Source organism: Prionailurus bengalensis, chromosome F2 (genome assembly GCF_016509475.1).
Source record: "Prionailurus bengalensis isolate Pbe53 chromosome F2, Fcat_Pben_1.1_paternal_pri, whole genome shotgun sequence".
In the NCBI taxonomy this organism is placed as follows: domain Eukaryota; kingdom Metazoa; phylum Chordata; class Mammalia; order Carnivora; family Felidae; genus Prionailurus; species Prionailurus bengalensis.
In genome coordinates this window covers 38039371-38062686 of record NC_057353.1, presented here as the reverse complement: position 1 = coordinate 38062686, position 23316 = coordinate 38039371, and the positions used below count along the sequence as shown (strand labels likewise).

The following is a 23316-nucleotide window of genomic DNA, read 5'->3' as shown; positions in this document are numbered from 1 at the left end:
AGAAAAAGAATTAAGCTCCAATCTATATAAAGGCCAAGAATACAAATTAAAATTACAGTGGACTTCTCATCACAAAACATGTAAGCAAAAAGTGTGGAGTGAAATATTTAAAGTGTTGAAAGAAAAGCCCCGTAATATAGAATTTTATATCCAGTGAAATTATTGTTCAAAAACAAAGGCAAAAATTGAGACCTTCTCGGATGAACAAAACTGAAGAAATTCATTGCCAGTGGAACTTCTCTGTGAGAAGTGTTAAAAGAAGTTCTTAGGGAGAAGGAAAGTGATACAGATCAGAAACTCAGATCCACATAAAGAATAGTGTCAGAGAAGGCATAAATGGAAATAAAATATTTTGGTGTTTTTATTATTCTGAGTTAATCTAAGAGATAACTCTATAAAGTAATAATACTAACAACATGTTGGTAATTATAACATATGGATAAGTGAGATAAATTATAGCAGTTCATAAGGAACAGAAGGAAGCACTGGAAATATTCCATTGTAAGGTATGTGTATTACTTATAAAGTGGTATAGTGTTATTTGAAGGTATATTTAGATTAGTAATAAATTAAATATTGCAAATTTAGATTAGTGAGAAATGTATAGAGCAACTAAAATGGTCTTAGAATATATAATTGATTTGCTAAGAAAGTAGATAAAAAAGAATATAAGATATTGTTTAAAACTGAATAAGGTAGAAGAAGAGGGAGAAAAAAGGAACAAAGAAAAAGTGGAATAGAAAATAACTACAAATGTGGTAGATATTAATCCAAAATTACCAACAATCAATTTAAATGTGAATGATCTTAACACGCTAATTAAAAGGCAGAGACGGGGGTGCCTGGGTGGCTCAGTCGGTTAAGTGCCCAACTCTTGATTTCGGCTCAGGTCATGATCTCACAGTTTGTGAGACCGAACCCTACATCGGGCTGTGCCCTGACAGTGGTGTCTGCAAGGGATTCTCCCTCCCCCACCCCCCAACTCTCTCTCTCTGCCCCTCCCCTACTTGCACTCTCTCTCTTTCTCAAAAGAAATAAACTTGAAAAAAATTCTTTTAAAGGCAGAGATTTTTAGGGTAGATAACCAAACAAGAGCCATGCTGTCTACAAGAAACCCACTTTAAATATAAAGATTAATACACGCTAAATCTAAAGAGATGGAGAAAGATATACCATAATAGCGTTCAACAAAAGAAGGCTGAGGTAGCTTATTAATTTCAGTCAGAGACTTCGAAACAAGAAAAATTATCAAGGATAGAGAGTGGAATTACTTAATTAAAAAGGGGTCAATTCTCCCAGAAGACAACAATTCTAAGTGTGTATGTGCCTAAAACAGAACATCAAAACACATGACACGAATACTGACAGAACTGAAAAGAAAAATAGACAAATCCACAATTACAGTTGGAGACTTCAACACTCCCCTTTTAGTAATAAAAAGGGGATAAATCAAACATGTAGAAAATCAGTAGGGATATATATACATATATTGATCTGAACACCACTATCAATTACTTTATCTATAGTCATTTATACAATACTTCTAACAAAGGCAGAATATGTAACCTTCTTGAGATCACATGGATTATTCACCAAGATATGTCGCATACCTTGTTTAGGTGTGGCCATAAAACACACTTTAACATATTTAAAGTGTAGATGTCACATAAAGTATGTTCTCAGAACACAGTAGAAGTAAACCAGAAATCAGTAACAGAAAGATACTCAAAAATCCCAATATTTAGAAATTAAGGATCACTTTTCCAAGTAACACATGACATTTGACACTCAAGTGTCAAGAGAAGTTGAAAAAAAAAAGAACATTTTGAACTAGATGAATATGACAGTACAACAAATCAAAATTTATAAGTGCTTAGAGGAAGACTTATATCTGTAAATAAGTTTATATATTCATATAAATATAAATATTTATATAAATATAATATAATTTAATTATATTAATTTAATATATTATGTAAATATAATTATATATTTACTTAACTTAATATATTATATAAATATAATATATAAATAAATTTACATATTATAAAATATCTAAAATCAATATCTAGGTTTCCACATTAGGAAATTGGAGAGAGAAGAGTAAATTGAGCCTAAAGCAAGCAGAAGAAAATAAATAATAAAGATTGGTACACAAAGCAATGAAAGTGAAACCAGAAAAACAACAGAGAAAATCAGCAGAACTAAAAGCTGATTCCTTGAAAAGATCAATAAAATAGGTAAAGTTCTAGTCGGGCTAAGCAAGGAAAAAAAGAGAGCAAATATGATCAGTATCAAAGATGAAAGAAAAGTTATCACAATGAATAAAACAGTACTATGGACAACTCTATGCCCACAAACTTGATAACTTACCTGAGGTGGAATAATTCATTGAAAGACAAAAACTGCCAAAAGTCACACAAACAGAAACATTTAATCTTAATAGGTCCATAACTACTAAAGTAATGTTATCAATAATTAATAACCTCACGAAAAATAAAGTGCCACGCCCAGATGGATTTACTGGTAAATTCTATCAAATATTTAAGGAACAAATGACACCAATTCTCCTGATGTCTTCCAGAAAATGGAAGCCAGAATAACATTACTAAATCATTCTGTGAATCCATCATTATCCTAATCCGAACCTAGATAAAACCGTTACAAAAAGGGAAAACTGTAGACCAACACTGTTCAGGAACATAGATGTAAAAATCCTCAACAAATATTAGCAAGTTGAATCCAACAACGTTTTAAAAGATTATACACAAAGGCCAGTGGAATTTAGTTCAGTTATGCAAGATGGATTAATATTTAAAAAAACAATCAACATGGGGTGCCTAGGTGGCTCAGTCAGTGAAGTGTCTAACTTTGGCTCAGGTCATGATCTCGCAGTTCATGAGTTCGAGCCCCGTGTCGGACTCTATGCTGACAGCTCAGAGCCTGGAGCCTGCTTCACTTTCTGTGTCTCCCTCTCTCTCTGCCCCTCCCCCACTCATGTGCACACACAATCTCTCTTACTCTCTCAAAAATAAACATTAAAAAAAATGAAAAAAAAAACAATGTAACCCACAATATAAACAGGCTAAAGAAGAAGAAATCATATGATCATATGAATTGATGAAGAGAAAACGTTTGATGAAATTGAACACTCATTAATAATAAGAACTCAGCAAACCAGGAATAGAAAGGAATTTCCTCAACCTGATAAAGAACATCAACAAAAATCCCAAAGCAGAAGTCACACTAAATGGTGGGTAAGTAGAAGCCTTCCCCTTAAGATCAAAAACAGATCTTAAGAGATGTCTTCTCTCACCACTCTTACTTAACAATAGTCTGGAAGTCCTAGCTAGTGCAATATGACAAGAAGCAGGAATAAAAGGCATACAGACTGGGAAGGTAGAAACAAAACTGTATTTCTTCACAGATGGCATTATTGTCTATGTAGAAAATCATCCCAAAGAGTCAGCAAATAAAACAAACAAAACCCAACCCCAAACAAAACCTCTGAAACTAAAAAGGAAATATAGCAAAGTCACAGTGTAGAAGGTTAATATACAAAGTCAATTGCTTTACTATATATCAGTAACAAGCAACTGGAACTTAAAATCCAAAACAATACCATTTACAAAAGTACCCCCAAAATGAAATACTTAGGTAAATCCAAAAATATATATATAAAGGACCTAAGTGCAGAAAACTACAAAACTCTGATGAAAGAAACCAAGTAAGATCTAAATAAGTAAATGAAGAGATAGTGTAGAAGACTCGATATTGTTAAGGTAGCAATTCTTCCCATCTTTGTCTTTTGATCAATGCGACTAATATTGCAATCAAATCCCAGCCACTATTTGATAGCACAGACAAACTGATTCTCATGTATACAGGGAAAGATAAAAGGCCTAGAATTACAAACACAATACTGGAGAGGAAAAACAAAGTTAGAGGACTTAACAGTACCCAATTTCAAGACTTTCTATAAGCTACAGTAATCACCCCAGTGTTGTCTTGGCAAAAGAACAGATGCATAAATCAATGGAACAGAATCAAGAAACCAGAAATACAACCACACTAATATAGTCAACTGATCTTTGACAAAGGAGCAAAGGCAATTAGAGAAAGGACAGTCTTTTCAAAAAATGGTGCAGAAATAACTGGATGTCCATATGCAAAAAAATGAGCCTAGACACAGAGTTTATACCTTTGATATGATAAAAATTAACTTAATATGGATCACATACCCAACTATAAAATGCAAAATAAGAGAAACCTTGGATTGGGTGATGAGTGTTAGATACAACACCAAAAGCACAATCATGAAAGAAAAAAAAGGTTAAGTTAGACTTTATTAGAATTTTAAAATCTGCTCTGTGAAAAAAAATACTCTTAAGAGAATGAAAGACAAGCTATAGGCTGAGAAAGTATTTGCAAAACATATCTGAATAAGGACTTATATCTATAATGTACATAGAAATCTTAAAATAGCAATAAAAAGGCAAAAAGCCAATTAAAAAAAAAAGTGGGCAAACATCTGAATAGACACAAGTCCCAAAAAAAATACAAATGACAAATAAGCATTTGAAATATTTTCAATACTGACTGTCATTAATAATTTAAATAGTAATGAGATGCTACCACATACCCATTAGAATGGTTTCCCTCAAAAAAAAAAATAAAAACCCACAAAAACCTAGCAACACCAATTCCTAGCTCACACGTGGGTCAACAGGAACATTCACTCATTACTGGTGGAAAAGCAAAATGTTGCAGCTACTTTGGAAGACAGTTTGGCATTTCATTGTCTTACGCAGCAACCATGGTCCTAGGTAGTTACCCAACTGCTCAAAAACTTAAGTCTGCACAAAAACTACACGTGAATGTTTATAACACTTTTATTCATAATCACCAATAATTGGAAGTAATTAAATGTCCTTCAGCAGGTGCACGGATCAAATAATTTTAGTACATTTGCAGAAAGGAATGTTATTCAGTGATTTTTAAAAAGTAAGCTATCAAGCCAAAGAAAGTCATGGATGAAACTTGCCAGTCTGAAAAGGCTGTCTATATAGCAATATGATCCTAATTTTATGACATTCCAGAAAGGACAAATTTATAAAGACAGTCACAAGATGAGTAGATGCCAGGAATTCAGGGCAATGAGGGTCGAAAGGACAAAAACGGGATATTTTAGGGTGGGGAAACTATTTTGCATGACGTGGTATGATAAATATATGGCATCATGCATTTGTTGAAACCCACAGAACTTTATAGCGCAAAGAATAAACTTTAAGATAAAAACAGAAAGGGAGGCAAACCATAAGAGACTCTTAAATACAGCGAACAAACTGAGGGTTGCTGGAGGGACTGTGGGTGAGGGGATGGGCTCAATGGGCGAGGGGCATTAAGGAGGACACTTGTTGGGATGAGCACTGGGTGTTAAATGTAAGTGATGAATCACGAGATTCTACTTCTGAAACCAATACTATACTGTACACTAACTTGGATTTTAATAAATAAATTAAAAAAATAAACTTTAATGTGTGAAATTCTTTAAAAATCATTTAGGAGTTCAGGGGATTCCAGGACGGAATGGAGAATGGGACAAAATAATTTAAATGTATTAGAAACAGACGGAAACAACTTCACTGAAGGCAATGAGGGAAAACAGTGTTGACCTAAGTAACTTTGGAAACAAATGGAGTCCACATAAAGGCAAAATAAGGGGTACTTAAGCACTAGACCCTAGCTGATAAAGTTGTTTTCCACAGGGGCACAAGTAAAACATCCTGAGTACTATACATGCATATTGGAATTGAACAGTTATGTAAATGAATGGCTGACTGGGGGAGCCAGGTATCCCACTGTTGGAGTGGCAGGTTACTGAGAAGCTAAAGGAGGAGGCTAGAATAATCCATGTGGTAATGCTTTAAAGTCTGAAATACCACTATGACTCATGTTTAGCTTAATATAGATACATATGTGCACATACAGAAATATTTGTAGAAATGCACACATACTTGGGTTAGTATACACATCTATATTTCCTTGCTCCATCAGCTGAGAGAGCTTAGAAGCAACAATGGCACCCTAGTAACAATGAACACGTCTACCACCCACATCTTGGGTTTCTAATATCCATTCTCTAGTAAAAACAAAAATCAAGAATCCCTGGAGAACCGACTGATTCTCATACTGGGGCAGGAATTATAAAAGATGAGTCTGAAGCATCTGAAGGGCCAGAGAGTAAGAAAGTACTAAAAGACTCTCACAATTATGAGGGTACGTCAAAGGCACGGAGGAGTCTACCGAAAGGGCTCCCAATGGCCAAATTGACAATAAAATTGAACAATAAAATACAAACAAATTGAATAAAATACATTGAGTAGTACTGGATTAATCACAGAATAAATATCCATGTGTCTGTAGTGTTATAAATATTGAATAAATAAATACATATATAAACGAGAGCATAGACAAATCTCCCATGCAGAAGAACTATAAATAATTCATGCACATACTCAGTTTTCAAGGAGGTGGAGCATAACTCCCCACTCCTTAGGTGTGGGCTGCCCACGGTGACTTCCTTCCAGGGTCAAGTTATGGAAAGGGGAGGAAAGAGTAAATTCTGCAGTGCAGAGACCTGCCAAACACTACCTGAACCAGGTGATCAAGGCCAATGCCAAGAGTCATAAATCATGCTGGCCATATAAATCTTTGATACGATGGGGATGGCACTTTACCTTTGCTATCTTCCTCGCCCAAAGACATAACCCCAGCCTACACATGAGAAAAACATCGAACAAATCCCAATCTAGAGACATCTAAAACACCAGACTAGTGCTCCTTTAAACTGTCAAGATCATCAAAAACAAAACAGGCTAAGAAACTGAGCCTAAGAAGATATGATTACTAAACACAATGTGGTATCGTGGCTAGGATCCAGGAACAGAAAAAGAACACGGGGGAAAAACTAAGGAACTCTAATAAAGTACGGACTTTAGTTAGTACTGGCTTTAGTTAGCCAGTATTGATTCTGAATAATTGTAACATATGTACTACACTAATGTGAAATGTTAATAATAAGGGAAACTGGATGTTAGGAATATGGGAATTCTCTATAGCAGCTTCACAGTTTTTCCAGAAATACAAAACTGTTCTAAAATAAAAAGTTTATTTAGGGGCACCTGGGAGGCTCTTTACCTCTGGTTGAGTGTCTTACTCTTGATTTCAGCTCAGGTCATGATCCCGGGGTCTTGGAATCAACCCCGCATCGGGTTCTGCTCTGAGCGTGGAGCTTGCGTGGGATTCTCTCTCTCCTCTTTCTCTGTCCCTCCCACACTCATGATTGCTCTCTCACTCTCGCTCTCTCTCTCGCTGTCTTGCAAAATAAATAAGCTTTTTAAAAAGTTTATTTAAAAATGTATACAATAGCATATAAAATTATATAGAATAATGTATCAAAAACTGATTTGCCATGTTATCAACATGGTAAAATCAACTATATTTATTCATATTATATCTTGAAATCTAATACATTAAATTCAATAATCAACTCAACAAATTCACTTTCTTAACCCCAGACAAGTCACCCTGGTTCTTGTGTTTTCTAAAGACCATCTGGGAGAACAAAATGTGTTTTAGGTATCGGCGCTTATACAAGTAAAAATACATTGACTTGTTATTTTTTGAAGCATTTCTACTTTAAATTTTATCGACCATAACCATCACAATAATGACGTAGTTATATATTCTTACGTTTCTTTCCAGGAGTAGAAGAAAACTGAAGTAAATTCAGATGTGGTGCTTGAAAGCACATCTCTGGGGACATATTTTTGGAAGGTCATTAAAACTGCCATCAGTGTAAAATTTGCCAAGTGCCCAAAACTCAGGTAGAAAACTGAATAATTCAGTTAAATGCTTGGCTCTTCACTGACTTGATACCAAATATTTAGATTCTTTTTTTTAAATGTTTTTTTTAACATTTATTTATTTTTGAGAGACAGAGAGAGAGCATGAGCAGGGAGGGGCAGAGAGAGAGAAGGAGACACAGAATCGGAAGCAGGCTGCAGGTTCTGAGCAAGCTGTCAGCACAGAGCCTGATGCAGGGCTCGAACCCACAAACTGTGAGATCATGACCTGAGCTGAAGTCGGATGCTCAACCGACTGAGCCACCCAGGCGCCCCCCCAAATATTTAGATTCTTTATCAGGAAAGCTCATTTGTTATATCAAAATAATTTTGTCACTTGAAATTGTGTTGGGAATATGAAAACTGTCTTCATCTCGAAGTAATGAGTATATATTAATTTTTCATGGCTAGAAAGAATGTGCTTCTAACTTAGTAAAAAAATATATCTGTTTAATGTCACTTCCACAGAGAAATTAATAGCAATGTTTTAGGTGAAACTGGGAGAAAGGCAAGAAAAACAACCCCCGCCCCCACCCCATATACTCAGTCTTTTGTAGAATGTCAGATGAAACTTTTGTTGGAGGAACATTTAGGCATTTGTAGAGAATATGGATTCAAAATTAGCAATGTAAGGAATACCCCATTTGTAGGCCAATTTTACTGCAAGATGAAAAACTAAATGTTTTAATACAGGTGTTAGACTTAGAAAAAGGAATACAATACACAATTCAATTGCTTCTTCCGCCCCTCTTGAAACCTTTGTTTCTAATAGATAATAACTCTTTTCCAACTAGTTTACCTTTTCAAAAAGGAATATGGTATTTTTGCCCGGTCAACATCTACTTTCCTTTATTTTGGTAAAAATACTTTGGTTTTCACTTGACAGATCACCTGCCCACTCTCTCATTCCAAGTATTTTAGGTGAGGCTTTATGCAGCTCACGCCGCTCTGGAAATGCACGTGTAATCCAAGCCTGGAAAAATCAGTTCATTCCTTCTCTTGGTTATTGCTTCAAGAACGGGCATGTGGATGGAACTGGAGAGTGTTATGCTAAGTGAAATAAGTCATACAGAGAAAGACAGATACCATATGTTTTCACTCTTACGTGGATCCTGAGAAACTGAACAGAAGACCATGGGGGAGGGGGAGGAAAAAAAAGAGGTTAGAGAGGGAGGGAACCAAACCATAAGAGACTCTTGAAAATTGAGAATAAACTGAGGGTTGATGGGGGGTGGGAGGGAGGGGAAAGGGTGTGATGGGCATTGAGGAGGGCACCTGTTGGGGTGAGCACTGGGTGTTGTATGGAAACCGATTTGACAACAAACTTCATATTTAAAAATAAATAAAAATAAATAAATAAAATAGGCACGTGACTCTAGTTGATCAACCAGAGAAAATATTGAGAGGTATTCTCTTTTTATTCTCATTTGTTGAACTGGTAGGATGCATTCCAGGAGTCATCTTGCCTCTCCTGGTAAGAAAGCCTACCTGAAAGTAAACCAACCAGAGGAAAACCAAACCTGAGATGGAGAGAGAGGGAAGGAGGCAGGAAAGGAGAGTGACTCCTGACACCTAAGTACAACCGTGCCTCTCTACCATCTCTGGAGTATTTCGGTCATAAGAATCAACTAACTCCCTATTTCACTAAAACGAATCTGAATTGGGTTTGGAGCACTTTGAACTGACTTGGTCCTGATGGTAAGCATCTTTCTTTTTTCCCAGCTGTCTCGATTTTTTCTCATCTTTAGAGATCTAGTTGAGGACAATTATTCTATAAGCTTACCTAGGCAAACCCAAGCCAAAGAACTCTTCCTCCTCTGAACTCATACATTAGTATATTTAGCATCCGTTTGCCTTAGTGATACCTCTTGTGTTGTTGATGACATTGTTACTCAATTTTCTCTGTGTATGACTTTTTTTTTTAATCAATAAGATGCTAAATTCCCAAAGGACAGCATTGTCCAATATCCCTTCGCTACTTCAAGTCCCAAATTGTTGAGAAGTGACTGACCAAGTTTTCTCCAAATCTGTGTGCCAAAATCCAAAAGGAGTTATTTTCCTTACACAAATATATAATTTGTCCTAGCAACATAAAGCCTTTGTAAGAGCTCACAGTTCCCAGTTTGCTTCTGTAATTAATTCATAGGTAATTTCATAAATTATATCTTTAGAACCCATATGAAATTAGTGAAGGCAGAAGGAAACTGACATGTTTTGAATATTCACAATATACTAAACAAAATCCTTGGGACTCCACATATATTTACCTGGCATATATCTCACAATAGTGCTGCTAATTAAATTTTATTATTTTTACTTTACAAATGAGGAAACAAGCTGAGAGATGTTAATTTGTTCAAGACCACACCCTAGTGAATGTACACTCATGTTTATGTGTTTTTGAATCTTTGCATTACCACCACCTAGCACGGTGGTGCATAAAAAGAAGATAAAAAGAAGATTCCAGCATAAAAAGAAGATTCATAAAATATTAGGCAAATGAATGAATGAGTGAATGAACAAATAATACAGCCACGATCAAAGGTGTCCTTTTTGGTTCCAGATCTCCACTATACTATGCCACCTACAAACAGAATCATCACCAAGATAATCCCATACATTTTTGTCTCTTGTTTTTAAGTTACAATGAATCACTTAGCATTATGCATGTGGAAAGACGGATATTTCAACAGCTTCACCCCACTATGGAGGTGAGTCACGGTAGATGAAGCAGCTTGGGCTGCTTAGATTAGAGGGGAATCTGAATATAAATTGTATTTACTTGTTCTGTGACCTTAAACAAGTTATCTATGTCTCTGATTACTTATCAGTAAAACTGGGATAATATTATCTTCCTTGTAAGACTGTTATGAGATGAAATAAAATTATGCTAGCAGAGCACCTGACATATAGGCATCTTTTTTTTTGCTGTTATTACTATAATATTTTCTTTGAAGTTCGAACCAATTCTCTCATGGCCATCTAAGTCTTAGTAATGTACAAGTGTTTGATTTTTAACAATTTAGGCATGACTTAGAACATGGAGAAAAAAGACATGTCTCTCGTTAACAGCAACAGATATTCATAACTGAGCTCTCATAACTAAAAGTGACCCCAATATTACAAAAAAAATTTTTTAATATAGAAGACACTCTCAACATAAAGAACAGTCTCATTACCCAAGCCAGAAACTACAAGTCTGCCTTCCTGCCCTCAGCCATAAGTATGTACTATTAAATACCTTCATCTGTCTTAATGTTTTCAACTAATTACCAACTCTTTGCTAATAATACATTCAAAAATATTGAGTTCAATTTCTTTATTACCTTTACCATGGATTTATTGACGCTTTCAACAGCTCTAATCTGGAGGGTTTTGTGGCAGCCCGGGTGTAAAATTCTGGCAGCTTTAACTAGGGTAGAGATTTGGAAGTCGTGCGAAGTGACTTCATTTTGAATGTATTTTAATGGTGGAGCCAACGGGGTCTACTAATGGATTAGATGTGGGGTTTTTAGAGGCTCAGAATCATGGAAGCCTCTGAAACTTCCGGCTGGAGCAAGTAGTGAATAATGGCAGCATTTCCAGAGTTGGGAAATGCTACTGCAGCAAGCCGGGCAGCTGGGATGGAGAGTGTGCTTTCAGACATGAGCATGGTAGGTATTCAGGATAAAGTTTCACAAACTGAGAAACTGTGTTCAGTAACTAATTCCTATGTACTTTTCAAGTGTGCGTGTGCCTTTGTACTTGCTTTTCTTTTTACCTGGGATTACCTGTCCCCCATCTAACCTACACTCGCATGAAGTACGCTCAAGAGGCGGCTTTCCCAACACCCCCAGCAGAATTAGATTTACCTTCCTCTATGGCCCGATAGCAATTTAGTAATGTTTACAAAATACTAATAATAAATCAAGCATTATACTAATTACTAGGGATACAAAGGTATAAAATTCCTTGCATTCAAAGAGCTTACAATCTAAAAGGGGTAGGGGAACCTACCCAAACTATTCAGTACAATGTGATAAACGGTATATACAAAATGCAATGAAACTATAGATGAGAGAATGGTGGGTAGTCAGGCTAAGGCACTAATATTTACTGAATGTATATTTGCCATATGTATGGTACTTTAATTGTTATTTCACTGAATTCTCACAACAGCCCTATAAGCCAAGCAGAAATCTTTAAGTACTTACTTACCCCAAACTATACAGGTTGCACGTGGCAGAATTAGCTGACAAATCCACCCCTGACTCCTAGGCCATTTTCTATCAAACCAAATGCAGAAGGGGCTTCATGGGAGAGAGAAACTTAGGCTGAAACCAGAAGGATGAAGGTCAGAGGAAGTGGTGGATGTCTAGATGCTGGGGGCTGGGGGAGTTACGGGCAGTGTCCTTCAGAGAGAATGGAGGGAGAAGAGGCTGGGTAAGTGGTACCATGCTTAGGAGTCTGGGTTTTATCCTGGAACAAATGGGATATTCTGTTTATTTTTTTTTTTTTTAGTTTATTTATTTTGGGAGAAAGAGGAAGAGAGAGCGCGCATGCAGGGAGGAGCACAGAGAGAGGGAGAGAGAGAGAATCCCAAGCAGGCTCCACACTGTCAGCACGGAGCCCCACGCAGGGCTCAATCTCAGGAACCATGATATCATGACCTGAGCCAAAATCAAGAGTCGAACGCTTAACCAGCTGAGCCACCCAGGCTCCCCCTCTAATAAAACATTTTTAAAAGTGTAAGTAATAACCAGTTGGAAGAAATCAAAATATTTCTACTTTGAAATACATACACGGACCCACTGGTCATTTTGACATCATGAAGACGGAGCCAACGAAATCCAGCATCGCAACACTTTTGATACCTGAGAAAACCTCAGATGCTGAATGCATCACATACATTTCAGTTTTTCCCAATGCTTTCACTATTTTCTTTAAAAACCATAAATACAAATGAATTCAGTTTCCCTAGTTTTCAGTGTTGGAGTATAGAACCCAAAGGGTGTCTTGGGCATACAGGGCCAACTCTAAGCACACATGAGAAATTATATTAGGATTATTGATTTACAAACAATAGGCAAAGCTGAATGACCATGGCAAAGGTAGGGCAAGAGCCAGGGCAGCTATGAGGGCTCAGTAAGGTCATCATGGACAGAACATCTAGGCACTGACAGGAAAACAATTCAGCACCAATGGGAGGGTGGGCGGGCCATTGTAATTATCCCACCAAATAAGAATAAGCAGGATAAAAAAATAAAAATAGGTAACATTTATTAAAAAAAAAACTTTTTAAGGGACAGGCACCTTTCAAAAAATCTGCATTATTTCTTTTAATCTTTTAAATTTTTTTTTCAACGTTTTTTATTTATTTTTTTTGGGACAGAGAGAGACAGAGCATGAATGGGGGAGGGGCAGAGAGAGAGGGAGACACAGAATCAGAAACAGGCTCCAGGCTCTGAGTCATCAGCCCAGAGCCTGACGCCGGGCTCGAACTCACAGACCGCGAGATCGTGACCTGGCTGAAGTCGGACGCTTAACCGACTGCGCCACCCAGGCGCCCCTCTTTTAATCTTTTAAAAAGCCTGTGTGAGAGGCATTGTTGTTGTTGTTGTTTTTTAAGTTTATTTATTTTGAGAGAGAGAGAGAGAGAGAGAGAGAGAGAGAGAGAGAGAGAGAATGAACCAGGGAGGGGCAGAGAGAGAAGGGTACAGAGGATCCGAAGGAGGCTCTGGGCTGACAGCAGAGAGCTCGATGCAGGGCTCGAACTCATGAGCCTTGAGATCATGACCTGAGCCGAAGTCAGAGGCTTAACCGACTGAGCCACCCAGGGGCCCAATGAGACCTACAGTTTTTATCTCCTTTTTATAAACGAGGAAGTAAAATAATTTGCTCAGATCACAGAGAGAGGAACGGGAATTTGAACCCAGGACATCTGACGACAAAGCCTAGCTTAACTACAGTTACAGTTAACTGTAACTAGATGGAGTAGAGGAGATGATTCACTGCAGAACAGAAAGAGAAAGGAACTCTGGGCTGCTAACCGCCAGATCTAGATTACAGACAGCACTTATGGTAGAGGCCACATTTTAGAGGGGACACCTTGCACTATAGACACTGTAGGATTTGCTATCAGAGCAGGTTCTGACTTCTGACCCTTTGGCTGCCCATGGCATTCATGTTGTGGGCTCAATAATTTGAATAGAAATTCTCTGTTTGTTTCTATGACAGCTGATCAGCCCAGCTAAGTAAAGATAAGAATTTTCACAGTTTTCTGCTTTTGGCAGAAAAGCGACACATTTATGAGAGTGAAACTGCTTTGTATTTTAGAAAAAAAAAAAACCATACTGTGGAAATAGAAAATTTGTTTTTCCTTATTTTGTGAAAAAATTATCATAGTCGGAACTTGCACTCATGCACTCCCACATGTTGTATTGCCTGATGAGCCACTTCTTCCTGGGTTGTTGTCCGGCCATGAGATTTTATTTCTTTTTTTAGATAGCTCTTACTAGACTTTGCTTTGACTTTCAAGCTGGTAGGTGTACAGTTGAAGGTTTTGCAAGTTTGCAGACGCCTGAGTGTAAATATAGTATCGTGCCGTATCTGATCCCTACTGTTCTGCAATTAGTTACTGGATTCTCAGTTACACCGATGTTCCCAAAACATTTTGAGAAAATAGTGAGAGATTATGAAATAAAAATCGGCCTCATGCCAATAATCCTGATTTCTAGGGCCCAGCTTTTAATCTTTTTATCCTTGTTTAGGGCTAGGATCCCCGAGTAAAATATCAGAGGGGCTATAGAGCTCCCTGTGTGGCCGGTGATTCTTAACTAGCTAGCTCATGTCAAAAGAGCCTTGTTAGCAAGATACAGGAAATAGAACCACAGACCTCTGGATGGTACTCTCAAAGTTTCCCTATCTTCAGAGAAAATATTCCCATTTATCAAACCTGTGTTTTACCCCTCTACCTGAGGTCATATTTACACATGTTAACTGAATAAACCAAACTATGGGCAGCCACGTTGAAAGGCTCTTACCAATTCTTGCTAATCTATTAACATTGGTTACATAAGGATCCAATGAAGTCTTCAAAATATTCCCAAACACACAAATTCAACCTGAACTTCTTATATGAGTGTTTTTAATGCCAGTAGTAGTTCTGTCCCAATTTTAAGGTTATTTTTTTCTATTTCTGAAAAATGCCACCAAAATTCTGAGAGGCAATGCTTTGAATCTGTAGATTGCTTTGGGTAATATAAACATTTTAACAATATTAGTTCTTCTAATCTATTAGCACACAGTATCTTTCCATTTATTTGTGTCTTCTTCAATTTCTCTCATTAATGTCTTTCATTAATGTCTTCACAGGTCTTTCATCACCTTAAATTGACTTTTAGGTATTTTATTCTTTTTGATGCAACTGTAAATGGGATTGTTTTCTTAATTTCTTTTTCTGGTAGTTCATTTTCAGTATATAAAAATGCAACAGATTTTTGTATATTGCTTTTGTACCCAAACGTTATTGAATCCACACCTTAGCTCTAACACATTTTTTGGTGGCAACTTTAGGGTTTTCTATTTGTAAAATCATGTTGCCCTCAAATAGTGAGTATTACTTCCTCCCTTCTGATCTGGATGCCTTTTGTTTCTTTTTCTTGCCCAATTTCCCTGGCTAGGACTTCCTACCATGTTGAATAAAAGTGGCAAGAGTGGATATCCTTGTCTTGTCCTTAATCTTAAAGCAAAACCGTTCAGTTTTTCACCATTGAGTATAATGTTAGCTGTGGGCTTGTCTTTGTGGACTTTAGATATTGAAATAGTCTACAGTCCAACTTTGTTGAGAGGTTTTGTCATAAATGGATGGTGAATTATGTCAAATGCTTTTTCTGCATCTATTGAGGAGATAATATGATTTTTATCCTTTTGTTAAAATTGGATATCATGTTGATTGATTATTTGGGTGTTGGACCATCCTGGAATCCCTAGGATTAATCCCACTTGATGATGGTATACGATCTTTTTAATGTATTGTTGAATTCAGTTTGCTAATATTTTGTTGAGAATTTTTACATCTAAGTTTATCAGGAATATTGGCCTATAATTTTACATCTTTGTGGTATCTTTGTCTGGTTTTGGTATCAGGGTAATTAATGCTGACATCATCAAATAAGATTGGATGCAATCCTGCCTCTTCAACGTTTTTGGAAGAGTTTGAGAGGAACAGATATTAAATCTTATCTGAATGCTGGGTAGAATTCACAAGTAAAGCCACCTGGTTCTGGACTTTCATTTGTTGGTAGGTTTTTTTTTTTTTTTATATTGATTTAATCTCCTTTCTAGTAATCAGTCTATTCAGACTTTTCTTTTTTTCATGATTTAGTCTTGGAAGATTGTATGTTTCTAGGAATTTATCCATTTCTTCTAGGTTGTCCAATCTGTTGGTATATAATTGTTCATACAGTCTCTTTAGGATCCTTTGTATTTCTTTGGTATCAGTTGCCACTTCTCTTTCTTCAATGCTGATTTTATTTATTTGAGCCCCCTTTTTTCCTTACTGAGTCTAGCTAAAGGTCTTTTTATCTTTTCAAAAAATCTGTTCCTAGTTTAATCAATCTTTTCTGTTGTCTTTTTTGTCTTTATTTCATTTATTCCAACTCTGATACTTATTAGCCCCATCCTTCTCCTAAACTTGGGGCTTTATTCTTTTTCTAGTTCCTTTAGGTGTAAAGTCAGATTGAGAATTTTTCTTGTTTTCTGAGGTAGGTTTATATCGCTCTAAACTTCCCTCCTAGAACTACTTTTGCTGCACCCCATAGATTTTGTTAGGTTGCATTCCCATTTTCATTTGTCTCAAGGTAGTTTCTAAGTTTCTCCTTTGATTTCTTTGTTGATCCATTGGTTGTTCAGTAGTGTGTTGCTTAATCTCCATATATTTGTGATTTTCCAGTTTTCTTCTGGTAATTGATTTCTAGTTTCACATCACTGTGGTCATATAAGATGCTTGATATGATTTCAATCTTCTTAAGTTTATTTAGACTTGTTTCGTGACTTAACATGTATATAATCTATCCTAGAGGATGCTCCATGTGCACTCAAGAAAAATGTGTATTCTGCTGCTGCTTTCGGAACGAATGCTATGTATACATCTATTAAATCCATCTGGTCTGTTGTTTACAGCAGAATGTTTTCTTATTGATCATCTCAGAAAATCATCAACATCATTGATGTAAGTGGTATATTAATGTTCACTAGTATGATTCTATTGCTGTCCATTACTCCCTTTAGATCTGCTGAAATTTGCCTTATATATTTAGTTGCTTCCATATTGGGTGCATAAATATTTTAAAATGTTATAGCTTCTTGATGGATTGATATCTTTGTAATTACTATGTACGGGCAAAATTTCATTTACTATTCAAGACAGCTTTCTGAGAGAAACAATATTATCCCCCCTTCACAGCTGAGGAAACGGAGGCAAGGGGAAATTGAATGATTTGCTCTAAGTCATTAAACCAATGCCAGTGTTCTTACCACTGCTCTAAACTATTTATTCTATGGACTTTTCACAACAACTGAAGACAATGTATATAAAGCACCTGTAATCGGACATGGTCTAAAACATGTCCTCAACGAATTTTAGCTAATAACTATTAATTAATAAACAACAGATAAGTAACAACAATGCTTAGTTTGATGGACTGATCTATAAGGTTGTGTTTCTTGTTCATATTGTTGGATATGCACCTCTTGCAAATAGATTTGCAAGTACTGACTGAGCACCTATGTTGCGGTAGGCATTTTACTCCCCGGGGTGGGCCTGGTGCTATGTGAAATAGAATCTGTGGTGTTAATTACTATGAGCCTTTCCATTTTGCCTTTTTCTAAGGTTAATTTTTTTTTCTTTTGCGAACTTTGCAAATACCCATGAATCATTTCCATTTTCATTCTACCTGCATATAAGTAAGCCTTCTCAGGAGCTTTGCATTTCTAGATTTCATTCTGGGCTCTTTAGATCAAAGCACTCATATCTCTCCTATCCTATTTTGAGGTCTGTCTTTATGTCTAGGATCCTAGCCTATGATTTTAAAACAATAACCAAAACCAAACAAATCTCTCTGAGACACCATTATTACAGCTAATTGCTATCATGTATTTTTTCCCCGTTTCTCCAGCAGCTTCTCTCATGTCAGATCCCAAAAGCTAAATCTGGTAGGCTAAGTGTCATATTAAGCTGATACCGAATAACACCTCTTACCCCCTTTGTTATTCCATTGCCAATTATGCAGTCCATAAGGGATTCTGTCATATGAGGATCTGTTACCCAGAGATCACGTACATGTAGCAGCTGTTTATTTGCAAATACAGAATGGGATGAACACATGGTTCAGAAAGATGGTTTTTTAATGTTGGTATCTTCTCATTTACATTAGACTATCCACAATTCTTTTTCCCTTTTCCAATTCTGAATATATGGTAAATAGTCTCTCTTTTTCTCACTAAACTCCACTGAAATAGAAATGACTGGAATGTCACCAAGTGTCTCCAATAGCTAAGGCATCACAACCTCAAAATAGCTCAAGCTTTAAATAGTGATACTGATCACATTGATCATAAAAATAGTGGCAAAATGAGCAGGTATAAGTTATTACTATGTACCATGCACTTCCCTGGGGACCTTACATATGTGTGTCACTTACTATTCATAATAACCCCATGACATAGGTAGGTGCTATTATCTCTATTCTGTAGATGAGAAAGCAGAGGGTGAAGAGTTTGTTGCTTACCCAAAGCCATAATGCTACTAGGTGCCGAGCTGTGACTTAAACCCAGATTGTCCTGTCTCTGTTTCCCCTCACTTTACACTGAGAATTAGGGAGAAGAGCAAAGCAGGATGAAAGGCAGGGGAAAGAGTAGACAGAGAGGCAGGAGATGGGTAATGGAGAAAAATGTCATTAATCGTCGTTAATTTGTTAAATGAACATCCACGGAGTCCCCAGAACCGGCTGGGCGTGGTATCTACACCTAAGCCAAGTTCCTTGTCCAAGAGAGGCAAGTTTGGCTTAGAGAAGTAGAATCGCCAGCAAACAACTGTAGTCTTCACCAAAGGGAATAAGCAATACAAGCCAAAGTGTGCAGAGCACAGAGAGAGAGGTTGGGGCCCTGCAAGGGGGAGCTGGGGAAGGCTTTTCAGATAAGGCGCGTTCTGAGCAGGAATGACAGCAAATACAGGAGAGTGTGCAAGCTGGCTAAGCACGGAAAGGGCAGAACAGGTGGAAGTCAAAGCAAGGACGCCACCACAGAAGGGTGACAGATGGAGCGATGCTCAGAGAATCCCTAGTGCTTGGGAGGGCTACAGAAGAGGACGAGTGGTGAATATGTGGGAATAAGAGCAGAAGGGCAGGCGGCTTTGAGAGCACATTAGGAGAGGGAGCAAGGAGGCAGATTTAAAAAACAGGGGACCGAACAGGACCACACCGGGCTTTTAGATCAAAGCACTCCCATCTCTCCTGATCTATCCTATTTTGACCGAGTGACCATTCTTCATAGCAGAACATATGAGGTTATGATAAACTAGAGTAAATCATGAACTGGTTTTTCAGGTGCTTTTTATTATGACTATGGATTATGACAGCAAGCCACCAAAAGAGGTGAGTTGTAATGGAGAGAAGAGTGGTATATACAAAGGTAGTAAGGACGCTCCATGAGAGCCGGGGGTCCAAGGAAAGGAAGGTGTAGCCCGAGAAAACTAGGAGCCTGGGTAGAGAGAGAGAAAAGGCATATCTGAACTAGAAATGGCTGCTAATATATGAGGCAACTAGCGTGGAGCCATAGGGACTATTCAGTCGTGCTTCAGGCATCACTGGGTTTGGACGTCAGGCATAAGGCCAACAAGTGGGATGAGAAGACAAGATAACAGCATCGTTACATCTGTCTTAAAAATCAATCAAGTGATTCCGGTGGAAAAAAGCCCCTCTGAATTGATAATATATTAACCAGTGCACCCTAATTTGAGAAAACATTCTAATGGACAGGCCCAATGAAATATCCGGGTTGGGGAACAGACCCTCATATGACAGCAACTCCTGGGGTTAATATCTTTTCTGTTGTGTGAAAAGCCATCCAGTGCAATCAAGCTTTTCTTGATCTGGCTGCTTAAGGGCTAACTAGACCACAACAAATGTTTTTAAAGTGTCAGACCTGGACTCTGCCTGTAATCCTTCCCCACAGATAAGAAATCGGATTTCAAGAAAAGGAAAGGACTTTTTGTATCCTAAATTTGTCACAAAAGTCTTGTCAAGAATATAGCTCTATACTATACTTGTACTATACTGTACTTGTATTACAGCAGCAAAATAAACTCAATAAGCTCTAATTTGGCATTCCATGGAACAAAATTTGCAGTGGGATGAGTCAAAGGATATTGCTTATGACAGCTTATAATCGGACTTTGTGCAAGCATCATTTAAATCGTAGTTCCTCTGACAGAACAATCTTTTTATACTAGTTTCAACCTACTGCTCTGTCCCTATAGATTATTACTTCTAGTGCATATAATTCAAATGCAAGAGCTATGGCCAAGAGCCATGGAGTGGAGGTCAGTCTGGCAATGCAGGCTTGTAGGTAACTAGCTTAGAGCAGAACAGCAGCCCCCAAGGCCACTATGAAGTTCAGTGTGGACAGCCAAGCTTTTGGTGCCACACAGACCCAAGTTCAAGTCTCAGATCTATATCTTGTTAACTCTAAGAAATAACTCAAAGCACTTGGCCCAAGGCCTGGCACAGAGTAGACACTCAGTGATTAGAAGCTGTTATTACTTTAAAATTAAAGCATAAAAGGGAAAAGCCAGAGCTATGACAGCTCCTCACTTCAAGGCATAAATTCCATCTTCCTGTCAAATGTACATATCTCTTTCAGCTTCCCATGAATATCTGGAGCCATAAACTTGCCTAAAATTCTTAGCACAAGAGGCTGACGTTTTATGTACCATTTTCTTGGGTTCTCCTCTCTTTTCCATATTATTCTTCATAAGGTGATCTAAAAGGCAAGAGATTAATAAATAGAAACTGCAGATTTTTGGTCTTACCATTTTTATCTGCTCTCCTCAGTATCTGAAAAAGAAAAAGAAAAAAAATTATGACCATTTTTGCAATTGCAGTGAACATCATATTCATACATAATTCACCCACCATTAAATAAAAGAAATTCCAATTTTAAATAAAGGTTTCCTAATTGAGAAGTTTCTTTATAGTAGTCAAAAACTGAAAACAACCCAATGCCTTTGCACAAAAGAAACCTGTGGCACATCCACTCGACAAGTACTACTGGGCAATAAAGAGGAAAGGGTTCTTGAATACACACAATAACTCAGACGGATCACAAAGTGATCATGTTGAGTAAAACCCTAGGACAAAAAAGAATACCTGCTATATGATTCCATTTATATAAAACTCTAGAAAATGCAAACTAATCTATAGTGACAGAAAGAAGATTAAGGGTTGCATACAAATGAGCAGGGAGGGTATTATAAAAGGACATGGGAAAAGTTTTTGGAGTGGTAGGTATATTTATTGTCTTGACTATCATAATGGTTTCATGGGTATGTACATATGTAAAAACTTATCAACTTTTCACTTTAAATGGGTGCAATTTCATGTAAGTCAATCGTATATCAATAAATGGGAATCCATGGAAACAAAAAAATAATAAATCATGGATAAACAGAGCTCATGTGTCTATATTGTATCTGACTTTACTTCTACTTATCTTTGGTGGATAAGAACTGCTTGGCCATCAGGTATCTTAAGTCATGATTTCAAAATTTGCTTCTGGGAAATCGATCTTTTCTCTACGTTCGAGGATTGGGCAGAGCCTTCAGGCCTGGCAAACAGGGTGTCACATCATTCAGTCCACAGTGACTACTCAGGCATGAGCACAGTAAGGTCGTGGTTTTGCTTGACTTATCATAAGAGACACGCTTTCTCTTCTGCTGACTCTGAACTTGGGAAGATATAGGTAAGAAGCTGCTGTCCACGCTTCTATCGTTATATATGTCATGGGTTGAACTGTGGGCCTCAAAACAAACACTGAAGTTCTAACCTCCAGTAACTGTGAAGGTGACCTTGTTTGAAAGTAGTCTTTGCTGATCTAATCAAATTAAGATAAGATCTTACTGGGGCTCCTGGGCGGCACAGTTGGTTAAGCGTCCAACTTGGGCTCACATCATGATCTCACGGTTTGGGAGTTGGAGCCCTATGTTGGGCTCTGTGCTGACAGTGCGGAGCCTGCTTGGGATTTTTCTCTCTCGTCTCTCTCTGCCTCTGCCTCTGTCTCTGTCTTTCTCTCTCAAAATAAATAAATAAACTTTAAAAAAAGAAGGTAAGCTCTTCCTGGATTGGAGTGGGCCCTACATCCAAAGACTGGTGATGTTATAAGGAGAGAGAGATTCAGAGATGCAGAGACAGAGGGGAGACCACATGGTAATGGGGGCAGATACTGGTGTGGTACAGCTACAAGCCAAAGAATGTACAGGAATCTGACCCTGGAAGCTAAAAGACACACATTGAGCAGACTCTCCTCTAGAGCCTTCAGAGGGAAAGGTCCTCCCCATACCTTGATATCATCGACCCAGCCTCCAGAAGTGAGAAAACAAATGCGGTTGTTTAAGCCACGTGTGTGTGCAGTATACTGTCACAGAAGCCACAGAAAATTTATACAACCTAGAACTGGACATAACCAGTCCTCAAAAGAGCAGTGTCCATCCAGAGACTGAAAGAAAGCGGATCGTGATGACACTGTCTGAGCTCCCGATCAAGCCATTTTTACGAGAGTCTCCACTTCTCATTGCAGGAGCCAATAAATTATTGTTTTAAATCTTAAGATACTTCAGGTTATTTTTTTTTTTCTGTTAGCAACAATCAAATCAGCCCTAGCTGGCACTGTCTACTAAGGGGAAAACAATCCAGGTAATACAGCACACCACAGCTATGTTATATATACTACCAGAGAAAATGTCCCTTTATCATATTGCAAAGATACCCTTGAATCACATGAACGGGGCATTCGAGGATCATTTTTCTGAGCAACAGACAGTTATGTGAAGTAACCAGAGCCACGCGTACATTTAGGTCATCACTTCTTGGTGGGCAGCTTGAAAGATTAGCAGTAGTTTTGATTACCAAAGTTTTCGGTTTTCCTCCTTTCCTTTCGGTATCCTCCTTTCCTTCTGTTGACTTCATGAAGATGAAGTATGGCTAAATCTAATCATTTTACAATCTTATAATAGTTTAATATTATTACCCAAAATCTCACTTATGAAAAATTTCCAACAGATATGTATCCCCCCTGACTTGTGTGCATAAGAAATTGGTCCCCCTTTACAAACTAAATTTATTTAACGATTGCAAGAAAGCTGCTTGTAGTAGTA

General features: G+C 37.5%; 1 protein-coding gene and 1 long non-coding RNA gene across 3 annotated transcripts in view; one reads left to right on the top strand and one right to left on the bottom strand.

The window, feature by feature from the left end:
* The window catches only part of NECAB1 (N-terminal EF-hand calcium binding protein 1), a 198181-nt gene that overhangs the window by 169262 nt on the left and 5603 nt on the right, over positions 1 to 23316 (bottom strand). For both annotated transcript variants that reach the window (XM_043601341.1, XM_043601342.1), the window contains exon 2: positions 20977 to 21001. In XM_043601341.1, coding sequence (XP_043457276.1) covers positions 20977 to 21001 — 25 coding nt within the window. The remainder of the gene's footprint in view (positions 1 to 20976; positions 21002 to 23316) is intronic.
* On the top strand, positions 724 to 22187 carry LOC122495584. Its single transcript, XR_006300500.1, has 3 exons — positions 724 to 946; positions 3236 to 3240; positions 22174 to 22187. It is a non-coding gene; the product is annotated as an uncharacterized LOC122495584 (long non-coding RNA).